Below are 12582 nucleotides of genomic sequence, written 5' to 3' on the forward strand. Positions count from 1 at the left end.
ATTATTATTATTATTATTATTATTATTATTATTATTATTATTATTATTATTATTCCAACAGTAGTGAAAACAGAGTTTAATAGTTTTTAAACAAAAAAACACATTTATTCTTCAGCTATCATGCCGAGAAAGAGAAGGGGGGGGAGGACGGGGAGAGAATCCGGTGTTGGGAAAGGAAGAATTCCCAGAGATCAGAAACCAACCGTTTCCTGACACCAAGTTCGCAGTTTAGGTTTGTCATGGTGCAGGGTGAGATGCAGTCTGCTTAGAGGCAGACTCTATTTGGATAGTTTAAGTGATTCTTCCAGCACATCCGCCAACAAAGGAGGAGGTAATCCTTTTCCGTCTGTTCCTGTTTGTCTGTATATCTGTATGTGTGTGTCTGCAAGGGTGAGCGTTGAACGAGGCAAATGGGATAGAGTATTGTGATATTTCTCATGATATTTGTTCTGTTATTTGTTCTGTTGTTATTCGTCTTTAATGGCACTGATCTAGTCTGTCCTTGGAGTAGATATCTAAATCTTTTTGTGGTGAAAACCAAGAATTACTACAACTTTGCCAAGTCAACCTTTGTAACATAAATGGTTAAGGACATACAAAATTTTCCCATTCAGATGCACTGGCTTATTTTCTTAAAGAATGTTTGAACAGCAGAGTCTTCCCTTTAAGCTAAATGCTTATGAATAAACCTGCTTGCCCCAGTATCGTTGTCCCTGATGTACTTATATCTGTCATTTATCAATTCTTGGTGTCCTATGATTCTTTATAACACCATAAGAAAGCTTCTTTTGATTGAGAAGACTTCTTCCAACTCAAAAATTAAGGAAATTGCCTCTAGGAGTTGCCTTCAATCAACTTCGAACGTGATTTGTAGCTTTCTGTTCTTGATCTCTGTTCTTTTGGCATAACAACTTTATCAATGCCCTTTTTACTAGACCTCCTTTCACATTCTCTTTCTTCCATCTTACTTTCCACCCTCTGCCAACAATTGTTTCAACATTATTTTCGGCGTTGAATGGCCTCATAGGCCCGAACGCTTGGCCTTTGACCTAAATTTTCTATTTTAGCTCCAATTATAGTTTATCCTTTATCTCTCTCTCTGTATATCCATGCTGTTTCTTATTCTGTGTATATGTGTGAGTATGCATGTGTAAGTAGTATATAAACATGAAAGTTATTTATATTCAAACCTCAGGTAGTCTAGTAGTCAGATTAAGATGTGTAAGTAGTTTCTTTGCTTACTTTCAGATTCTGGACACAGGACTTCATCACTGCCTTCCTCATGGCATCACAGACACAGTCACAAGTGTATGGCACTAAAGAAAAGAATCTGACACGACTCATTTATATTCACAGGAAAGTGACGACTCGAGTCCTATTATTTGTATTTCAAAATGGTTCACCTGACAGATCCGGATACTCCTCATTGCTAGACTACTACAAAGCCAAGGGAATTCAGGATTTTACAAAAGGACTCACTAATGCCCAGAAGGAAAAGATCAAGAATGACTGCGATGGGGAGTCATTCGACATTACTCTGTTGTACAAGTGCCTTCGCAATGGGAGCCATGGCCTGGCCAAGCGCTGTGACAGCTGGAAAGAACAAGACAAAGAAAAAGCTGGCATAGAATCTCTCATAACCATTGTCAAGAATAAAAGGAATGAAATTGCTCATGATGACCACTCACCCCTCACGAACAAGTACCTCATTGACGAAGCAAATGAGATTGAAGACATCTTGAAAAGGATTCTGAAATTTAGTGGGGAGATTTACAGCCTTGAACCAGGCATGATTAAACATGAGACTGATGTTGTGGAATCTGAAATTCAGAAGTACCTTTTTGGTGAGTTTGAAGCAAGTACATATGAAGAGTACAAGAAGGAGATGCTCCTTGAAGCCCTGTCAGACATAGTCAATGAAGAAGGCCTGAAGGAAGTACTTCAGCAATATGAAAAGGCTTGTGAAAATGAAGTAAGCACTGTGAACCATTTAGTTGAGGTTAGACTCCCTTTAAAGGAAGTTTATACGGAGATGAAACTTAAAGGAGAGTTGCCATCTGGACAAGAGGTCAGTGTTTCATATGAGGATGTTTTGTGTGATCAGAGTTCTGAGAAAACAAATGATATTGTTGTAATAGATGGTACAGCTGGCGTTGGGAAAACAACACTGACAAAGAAGATTGCCTGTGACTGGAGATTAAAGGAGGGTAACATGAAATACCTCGACACGCATGATCTCTTGCTGAAAGCTGAGTGCAGAAACTCAGCCATAAAGTCATTCGAAGAGTTACTATGTCACCTAATGCCGAAGGTTTCTACAAAACTGAGACCTGGTGATCTGAAAAAGGTGGTACTTACTCAGAAGGTAATCATCATACTGGATGGTCTGGATGAACTGAATAACTCATCAGCCAATTTGCTTAGGGAAATTCTTGACCTGAAGACACCATTTGGAATAACATTGCTGATTACAACAAGACATGAGAAGTTAACCTATTTGCGCCAAAGAGCGAATTCGCACAACTTGAAGCATATCCAGCTTTTGGGAATTCCTCTGGAGAGAAGGGATGATTTTGTTATCAAATATCACTGTGAGATTGCTAAGACATTTCCAAATGTACAAGATATAAAAGGCCTACTCAGCTATCTGAAAAGAACGGAACACCGTTTAGCTGACTTATGGAGGCTGCCATATAACCTTTCTCTCCTGAATATATTATGGGCTTATGACCACATGAATGTCAGCAAAATTAATACTGCCCCTGAACTGTATGGAGAGATCCTCAGATTGTACAAAAACAAACTAAAAGAAAGACTGCAAGTCAGTACACCAGCTGATGAATCTGTGTTGCACAGAAAGATTGATTACTTCTTACATGCTTTAAGTGAAGAATCCCTAAGAGGACTAATCAATGATCATATTAACTTACCACAACAAGCCTATAAAAGACTGGAGGAAGTTTGCAGAAATATACAAGTTCCAATTGAAGAGATGATTAGTGCATTCCTTAAGCGTGTTCCAAGCAAAGATGTGATGTACTCATTCCCACATAAAGGTTTCCAAGATTTTCTCGCAGCTTTGCACATATTTTATGAAATATCTGGGGAAAATCATGGATATGACATAGACAAGATAATGAAAGAAGTAACTTCATGTCTCAATCACAACAGTGTTCCACATCAGGTGACTAACACCATTGTGGAGACGGTAAAGGAAAAATTAACAAGTAATTCGACAGTGCAGTCATTTGCAGGCCAAAAACCTCATGTCATTCAGAATATGTTACAAAAAATTCATGGCTCAACCCATTTTGAATTAGCAAAATTTGAAAACACATTATTTTGTCTGATAGGAATGTTCTATTCCGAAAAGGCCGAAATTGCTGAAGATGTAAAACTAGAAGCCTTGGAGCTCTTCCAGTCGGTTGGAATGAGAGACAGAGATTCGTGGATCAGAGTACTCAACTCTGTCAAGTGCGATGAATTCACCGCTGCCTTCATCAGTAAGCAGCAAGAGGTTTTCAGTGGGAACATTCAGATGACAGATTCATCAGTGTCTGCCTACATTGCTCTCTTGAAATCTTTGAAGCGCCCTTTCGAGGAGGCCAAGAGAGTGAGGATTGACATTGCCATTGAGGGAGAGCTAATGGGAGCACATGAATTACTCTATTTACTCAATTCATTCCAAATGACAATTAAGAGACTACTTATGACACAGAGAAATTACAAAGAGTACATTGACATGTTTAAGAAACTCCCATCACCCCTGAAAGATGAAGGTGATATTGATGTTGACATCACTGTCGACGAAGATTTGTGCAACATCAGGGAACTACTAACTGTGGTAAAACAACGCAACTTGAATGTTAGAAGGCTAAAAGTGCCCAGTCTTGAGGTTATTGATTCCAGGATTGATATCAGGGATTCGATCAGAGCTGATGAACTCCTAGAACTCTTTGTGTGTCAATATATCACAGTGAGGGTACTGCTGATTAATGAAAATAATTTTACAAAATATATAGACCTACTGGGTAAGATGACCACAGATTTTAGAAATAAAGAAAAGCTAGCAATAGCTTTAAATGTAGATGAAGATTTACGGAAACTCACTGCCCTAATGAACATCATCAAGAAAAGCCATTTTCAAGTTGGACTATTTAAAGTCAGGGATTTTATTATAGATGACACAAACTTTAGTGAATACATTTCAGCCTTCAAAGATATGCCAGCGCTCTCAAACCATGCAAATAAAACATGCATTGACATTGAAATTACTGGAAACTTAGAAGGAAATAGTGATTTACTCAGCTTGATAAATCTCAATGGATTCAGAGTTAGGCGATTTCTGGTAACTGAACATAATTTCATAGCGTACACAATAATGTTAGGAGGAATGGCGACAACCTTCAAGTCAGCAAGTAATGTTGAAATGCATTTAATTATTGATGAAGATATTTTTACCATGAGCAGACTGATAACAGAGATAAGGAAGAAGCGCTTTCATATAAATAAATTCCAAGTAAGAGATCTTGAAATAAACGATTCTAATATTACTTCATGCCTCTTGACCCTGACGTCTTTGTCTCCACTATGCAGAAGCGATGAAAAAGCAAAAGTCAGTATTGTCGTCAAGGACGGTTCAAGAATCAGTTATGACTTGTTTCGGCTTATCAGCACCCATAAAATCAACGTGAAGAGCGTTTTAATAACAGACTCAATCTTTGAGAGGCGCGTTAACACACCGGCACAATTTTCAGCAGCCTTGCGAGATACCAGCTATGTAAATGCTGATATAAAGGTAACAGCCAGTCTGTTAGATATAAAGGAGCTTCTGACATGGATCAGAGCTCATGGGTTTCACTTGAGAAAATTTAGTGCTGAACACTATCTCTTGGCACTAAAGCACCTGCCAAAGCTTAAGGAAAATGCCTATGAAGGAGTGGTTTCTGTGTGCATAGATGAGATGACTCGAAGTACTGACACCATTCTTCATGAACTAGCAGGAGATGAATTCAAGGTTGTTCTAGAACTATACCATGACTTCAAGAACCCTATGGCACCAAGAGCATCAACTGCCTTGCTAGAAGTTCTCTTCGAAAAGTAAGGAAATCCTGCAATTGTCGTGTGTTTGATTTTATCACAACAGTATAACTTTCCTTGGTACAAATTCAATTTATTCTTATGTTGAAATGAAAGAACTATGGACCCAAAGATAGGTAGAAATATTTCCAGGTAATAATTCTAATTAAAAAGCCTGAAAATTATGCTCCCAGGTTGGCGTTGTAAGATTAGGTTAGGTAGCTTTGTATATTTAACCAAAATCCTCTAGATGGTGGAGGGGTCGTTATAATAGTTGGTCTGAGCCCACAATACTCTCCATTTCGACCCCTCAATTTATTTGTCTTGTCATCACAATCAAATTCATCCTACCCCTCATCAGTTATTGTTAGTTAGTTAGTCAGTTAGTGCCCCTTTATTTCTTACAGAAACCTGTTATGTTTACTGCAAATGTTGAGGAGCAATTATAATTCTTATACAAATCTCTTGCACACCTTACTCGGCCAAAGACACTTACATAACTTGGTCACCCACTCAGTCGCACAGTCACCGTTGTCATGGCACAGCCTCTTGCTTGAAATTTCATCAGCTCATGGGATCTCTCAACTCTTCAACTTTTTCAGTCCCCCTTTGCATCCTCCACAGTCATTTATTTATACTGTGTTGGCTAATATAAGGAAAAAGAAACAATGATGATATAGGTGGCTGTTGCTGCTGCTCCCTTAAAAAATACAAGACAAAGATCACTGCTGCTTTCATACTCAAATAACTGAAATGTTGATGAACCCGCGTGCAAAAAATCTCACCTTACACCTACACTAAGGGCTCATCAGAAATGAGTGGATATTGCTTAGAATCAAATGAAATACAGTTCATTCGCCAATTCTGGTAACCTAATTCCATCCCCGACAGGTGTCGAGTAGAGAAGTATGTTGGGAGGATGTCAGGTGACCTAAGGCTTCCTCAGACACTGGAAACATTGTGGGCAAGTGTTCCTGATACTTCTGCCTGCGTTCAGCTCCAAAACTTTCTCAAGGATCGACATCAGTTATATTCTTTTTGTGAGTGTATAGTCTATCTCTTTATCTATGTGGTGCATTCATGTATGGAATTTAAGCTTGAAAATGGTTCTGCTAAGTAAAATGAACTTGTTCTCCTCTTCGATTCTGTCTTGTCCTAGGTGTCTGTGTGAGCCTCAATGTGGATCCAGAGAAAATTAGGCCATCACCAGGCTTTTACTTGAAGAACATTTTCTGCCTCTACATCCCTGGGGTGACCTCTGAGGAGGATGTTCTGAAAGCTGCTGAAATTGCCAGAAAGTTTGTGCCCATCAAAGGATTCCTGTATGTAGCTATTGGCTTAATTCAACTACCAAGTCCAGGGGTGATGTAACAAATGATCTAAATTCTTGGGTTCTACTATAACTGCTATGCCAAGCGCTTCTGTTGTCTTGGGTTTGTTGTTCTTTTACAATTTCTTTTCATATTTGTTTAGAATAACGATCACATGTAGTGCATGTTCATTTTTGTTGTGTGCAACAATGATATTCAATGAAAAACAAAGTCAATTTAGACTTGACTGCTCCCGTCATGTGGTTAGCCTCTTCTTCATCATTGCTGATTCATAAGTTTACACAAAGAAGAAGCCTTTATACAAGCTTCAAAATGGTACTTAACATCCCTCAGTCCAAGATTCATCCTCTTGCCCTTTTTTCCGTTTTACCGCCATTTTGTTGGATGTGCAGTTTCTTCTATTATCAGGCTAACTCTCCTTTTACCTCCCAACAGAGGGCCAGATTTTCTCCTGTTCCCACGGCTGAACCTAACGCAAGACAAAGAGGTCGACTGCTTCGTATCCAATATGAAACGTCTGAGTGATATAAAGTCAATCATCCTTCCTAAGTCACTCAAGAAATCACAGAAATTCAATGAAAAATGTCAGGGTCTCAATATTGTATGGTAAGTACCTCTGTCTCACTGGCATAATTACTTTAACAAAAAAACAAATATGTTTCTGACTCTTATTGATGAAAACATTGTTCGTTCCAGGGGAATGCCTTGCAATTTAGAAGCTAGTGACCTTCCCGATGTGGATTCATGGTTGGATTCATGGTGAAATGACAGGACAACTAAGAAGTTCCTGGCTTGTAGTGTCAGCTGTTCTGGATGATGACTTTGGATTTTCCTTTTAAAAATAAAATATATTCTTGGGCTCATGATATGCTCAGCATTGGAAGAGGACTTTGGGTAATATGACGACACGTAAACATCCAGAAGATGGCTTTGTATAACATTTTGTTCCAGAAGATGACTTTAGATTATAATGATGTCTATGTCCAGGAGATGACTTTGGATAATGACATGGTAGGGCCAGAAGATGTCTTTGGTTGGTGTCATGTTTTTCCATGGAAAGTGACTTTGGAAAATGATGCATTTAGCTAAGGAGGATGACTTTGGTTGTGTTTAGCTCTGGCATATGACCTTGAATCATGATATGTTTAACTGTCATAGGACCCAATGGTTATCTTGGAATCTTAACTATGTGGAATTCATACCACTTGCATGAGACAAGACTCTCTCAGAGACCTATTCCAAGTGGGTACAAGTTGTTCAGCTGGGAATTATTGGTCTGTCAGTGAAATTGTCATCACCTGTCCTTGAAGAATTCCAGGTTCTCCTTGGTAATGAGTATCACCAAATGGTCCTTGGTGAATACCCTACAAGGAATAAATGATTGATAACAAAAGCTGATCCTTAGTGATTGATGTTTTATTTATCTTTGATGACTAATAATGTTAACTGATCCTTGATGAATAATGCATGAATAATCCACAGAAGACCTTTGTAGAGACATTCATCATTTTATTAATCACAGACCTAAAAGACTGGTTAAATTTAAAGAATTTCAAGATTCTGTAAGAATTGACTGACAGAGAGAAAAAAAAAAAATTACATCCCTGCCAAGCCAGATGGCTATCATTAGAACCAGTATTCAACTGAATTTTAGAACAACCCCAAGCTCCCAAAATGTTTTTTCAGTCAGAATCCTTGGAGGAAAAAACTGCTGCCCAGACTGTCTTTAAGTTGTATTTTTTCATTTTTAAGCTATGTGTTACCCGTCATCAAGAATATGAATCAAGAATTTCAAAGTGAGGGAGTAAAAATAAGTATGGCTCATGCTAGTATCTGTGCACTCTACAAAACTGTACTTGGGAATTATATTTAAAAGAAATGTTCTTATGTCAGACTCTGATGTGTTTAAAATAAGCTGTTGTGGTCCTTCGTTTTTTTTTTTTCTTTCTTTTTTTTGTCACCAGAGACTGATTGGTATTTGGCAGTAAAGTAGAAAATATGCTGATAGATGAGGATATTGTTTCAGCACAAGAGTTATCCAGTTTCAGAGGAAGATGACTTAACTTTTATACTGAAATGGCCAGCCTGGTGTGACAACTGTAAAGGAATGAAGGATGTTTTGCACGTGGCCCAGTGGTTGTGACAGTATGCCAGATTAACAGTCGACTTCCTGTTTACCAAGTTTCCTCAACCCATACAAGAACCTGATTATGACCAGTATTATGATGAATGGGGAAATCTTCCATCTCATTTCGACCATGTGAAAAACACTGACAATCCAGTTGAAATTTGGTGTTCTGTGCGTAAATTGAAGAGTAGTGACAGGCAAGTCACGTTTCCCAAATTATCCCAGTTCATGATAGATTTCTTAGCTTGACCCCATTCATCAGCTGTTGTGGAAAGAATTTTTCCGCGGTTAAGACCAGCCAGAAGCGACACCAGATACAGAGTGAACACGAGTCAATGAATGGTCTAATCATCTTAGCAAGGGAAAATGGTGGCACAATTCATTCAAACCTCAAATTTAAAAGTTCCATTTAATAAAAGTCAAGCAGCATCAAAAGGGACTTTCATTTCCTTACAAATAAACTGACCTGCATGGCACTGCAAGTGGGAGGCTATCCCTTCAGGAAGAAAGGAGGAATGGCAAAACGAACATTGCTTAATGCTACAGCCAAGTCAGTAAACTTGAACGTAACACGGTAGGAAAATAGTTACTGCTTGGAAACTTTTTTTATTTGCATTATATTTTTTTTTAGGTTTTCATGCTCTCTCTCTCTCTCTCTCTCTCTCTCTCTCTCTCTCTCTCTCTCTCTCTCTCTCTCTCTCTCTCTCGTGGTTATCCCATCAATTTACCAACGTATTCGTCATCACTGTGGGATAGTCACAACTGCACGTATGAAATCATTATTAATATTATTTTTAATAGTATTTTTTATTATCATTACTATTGCTCAGTTTTTAAACAAAAAGCACATTAATCTTACTCTCTCTCTCTCTCTCAGCTATCATACCGAGAGAGAGAGAGAGAGAGAGAGAGAGAGAGAGAGAGAGAGAGAGAGAGAGAGAGAGAGGGGGGTGGGTGGGCGAGAGAGAATCAAGTTTTGGTGAAGGAAAATTCCCAATCCAGGCCTCACTAACTTCCAGCTCCTCTGCGTTCCCAGTTCAGTTGTTCCTGGGTGTCAGGTAAGATGCAGACTGTTTGGACGACCTAAGTGATCCTTCCGACACCACATCCGCCAACAAAGGAGAAGGTAATATTTTCTCGTGTCTGTTCCCGTGTGTCTGTTAAGGCGTGAGCGTTGAAGGAGTCAAAAGGACAGAGTCCTGTGATATTTTTTTCTGTTACAATCGTCTGCAGTAGCACTGGTCTATAGGCTGTACTTGAAGTAGATATATATATGGATCTTTTTGCGGTGAAAACCAAGAATAAACAAAACTTTGCCAAGCCAACCTTTGTAACATAAATGGTTAAGGCTTTCTCATTCAGTCACTGTCTCCACTTTAACCCTTACTGGACGGGTTAAAATATATATTCAGAATACCTCTAGGCCGGGCAAACTTTACGGTTGGCCAACACCTTCAAAAGGTTTCCTAAAAATGGTGCTTCGTGGCTGCCAAAAATTTCCTAGAAATCTTAGTTACTCTGTTTCAGTGGATTTTTAACCATATCATATTTTTCGAAAGATATTTTTCTAAATGTAAGAAAAAGCTGGTAAACACTCGAAAGGTATCCAATTTTTTCAGTTTCTCCATTCTGTACCATATTAGTTTGCCTCGTAAGTGTGTGTGCCGGATTTGGCCTCGACTAAAACGTATCCAAATAATAAATTCGTATCACTACCAGCAACGCACCATCGCAGTTCTCATTAAAATGGGCGAGTGAGATGCTAATGTCCTCTTCAATTATCGAGTTTCATTGCTATTGCATATAAAATAAACCTTTACATCCTTGACAGGTTTCATAAAAATGGTACTGGAAATCGCTCTGATATCAGATACACAAAACTGGCTTTTCTATATTCGTACCACAAGGACCAAACCTCCTTAAAACTGTCCGTTTCAGTGGATTTTTAAAAACATAGTTTTCGAAAATATTTTTCGAAATGTAAGAAAATAGCAGGAGACAAATTCAAAAACAATCCATTTTTTTTTCTCTCCATTTCGTACCATTTTAGTTGGCTTCAGAAGGAAGTGTGGCCTTGACCAAAACGTACCCAAATGGTAAATACGTATCGTCACCGGAGAGGCCAAAGAGTATGATGAAACGCCAAGCTTTCCTCATTAGGCGAATCGGCAATTACTGACTTTCCTGCGATTCTTTAAGAGAAAACTTCATGTACAGAAAAGCATCAAAACAGAATTCATGGCAGTACTGCAATTACTTACTGATAAAAGCAGCATATGAAAATATTAGTGAAGACAACGTGGCAACGGTTTCCTCACGTGTTGCCAAACCTGTTTCCCCTTAGGCATGGAGAGAAGGAAACGATTTTAGAGTCACCCTGGAGTACTTGGTCAGAAGGCGACCCCCTTCCCCCATTCTCTTTACAGCATTTTCTAACTGTTGTGACTTTTCTCCCACTGTTTCTTTGCGGGTGTTGTTAGCTAAAGGATTGCAAAGGATGATGAGGACGTCTACAAACGTAAAGACAAGTTTGTTTACAACTATTTACAGACAAGCACTCATCACTAATGGATGCACGATTACTATGGAATTCTCTTGGTTAAGTAATATCACAAATAGCAAAGAAATTCACTTTAAATATTTACTACCGGTTTTGAATCATCTTACAGTTAAAATCCGGTGGACACATTTACAAAATTCAATTCATAATCCTTCCTTACTTGCTGTACCACAAAACCGGTGACATAAGAAAGAACCTCTCAGTGCTTACACTTCAAGGAAGTCATCTTTATGATGATCTGGACCGGAGTGCCGAAAATCTGTGCCCACTTATAGTCGTTCGATTGGGCGGCAATTGCGGCTTCCCCGCCAAATGGACATGTTCAGATGGCGCATCAGCGCCGCCCAGACGGGACTGAAGCACGTTCGGCCGGCCCCTGGTCAACCAGGAAAGATAACTTGGTTTTTGGCGGCCAGGGCCCAAACAAGGTGGTGAAATGCGTGACTTTTCACAATACTAACTTTCTGAGTTACTCGTGAGTTGTGGATACTATTTCCTTCCCAAGACCTTGACCCGTCATAATCCTCTTAGATATTTCCTGGTTCTGTTTCTCTTGTGAAGGGCTGAGCTCAGAGCGAACTCTTCTTTTAGAAACATTATTATCATATAAATGAAGATATGTGATTATAAATGAAATGAGATTTAAATATTAACTAGCGCCAGGTAACTCTCTCTCCCTCCATTCAATGTCAATTCATAATTTTGGATTGCTGTGTTTTTTTTTACTTCACTTCCAGTAATTACTAGGCCCTTTTGTCTTCTTTTTAAATGAAAGTATATTTATTATTTTATTATTTGAAGTCACATTGGTCTACCTTTAGGAATGAAAGGGCTCGTTAATTTATTTGAGGACTGATGCTTCGTTTTGGGGAGATATTTGGAATGGGTTAATCCATGGCTACTGACCAAAACTATAATTGTTTCTTCCTCACCATCGCCTTAGGGTAAACGCAAATATGGCAGCACGTGAGGAAAGCGGTGTCACATTATCTTAAATTAATATCTTCATATTCTGTTTCTCACAATAGTATTATCATGAAACTGCCCTCAGTTATAATGAGACGTGTTTCTCAAATAAAGCCTTTTTTTTTTTTTTTTTTTAAGAATCTAAAGGGAGTCTTCAATAGCCTTATTTTCACAATGAGGAAAGTACATTTGGCATCTCTTCCAGCCCTCAGAGACCCGCGAAGTTCGCTTGGTAGACTTTAGAAGGTCGGCCGGAGAGTGATACGATTTAGGACGCTTTTGCGCGTAACTTCAGCGACGCCTTCCTCTCAAAGGAAGCCTTGCTTATGTCATCAACTCTGTTTACCTTCCTTCTTCACTGATTATTCATTCTAAATCCAATAATTTTGTCTTGTTGATGATTCTCCCCTCCCTCTCTCTCTCCCTCTCTCTCCCTCTCTTGGAAATTGTAGATATGTAAGGGACCGCCATGCGGTCCTACGGGCACACGTGCGTGTGAGTCAGCCATCGGATATGCA

At 38.9% G+C, this 12582-nt stretch overlaps 1 protein-coding gene across 1 annotated transcript; it reads left to right on the forward strand.

Annotated features, from left to right (window-relative positions):
• Positions 1 to 203: 203 nt before the first annotated feature.
• Positions 204 to 8973, forward strand: LOC136856170 (uncharacterized). The gene is made up of 6 exons (XM_067133838.1): positions 204 to 331; positions 1249 to 5100; positions 5971 to 6119; positions 6239 to 6401; positions 6846 to 7016; positions 7107 to 8973. Exons 2-6 carry the CDS (start codon positions 1283 to 1285, stop codon positions 7171 to 7173), a joined length of 4368 nt encoding a protein of 1455 aa, XP_066989939.1. The 5' UTR covers positions 204 to 331; positions 1249 to 1282; the 3' UTR covers positions 7174 to 8973.
• Positions 8974 to 12582: the final 3609 nt, after the last annotated feature.

This window comes from Macrobrachium rosenbergii, chromosome 34, assembly GCF_040412425.1.
Source record: "Macrobrachium rosenbergii isolate ZJJX-2024 chromosome 34, ASM4041242v1, whole genome shotgun sequence".
Lineage (NCBI taxonomy): Eukaryota > Metazoa > Arthropoda > Malacostraca > Decapoda > Palaemonidae > Macrobrachium > Macrobrachium rosenbergii.

What these genes read in the sequence shown, in the direction of transcription:
- LOC136856170 (XM_067133838.1), top strand. Translation starts at nt 1,283, where the DNA reads ATGGCATCACAGACACAGTCACAAGTGTATGGCACTAAAGAAAAGAAT. An exon ending in CTAGAAGTTCTCTTCGAAAA is followed by an intron (nt 5,101 to 5,970) that starts GTAAGGAAATCC and finishes CATCCCCGACAG; the next exon opens with GTGTCGAGTAGAGAAGTATG. An exon ending in CAGGGTCTCAATATTGTATG is followed by an intron (nt 7,017 to 7,106) that starts GTAAGTACCTCT and finishes TGTTCGTTCCAG; the next exon opens with GGGAATGCCTTGCAATTTAG.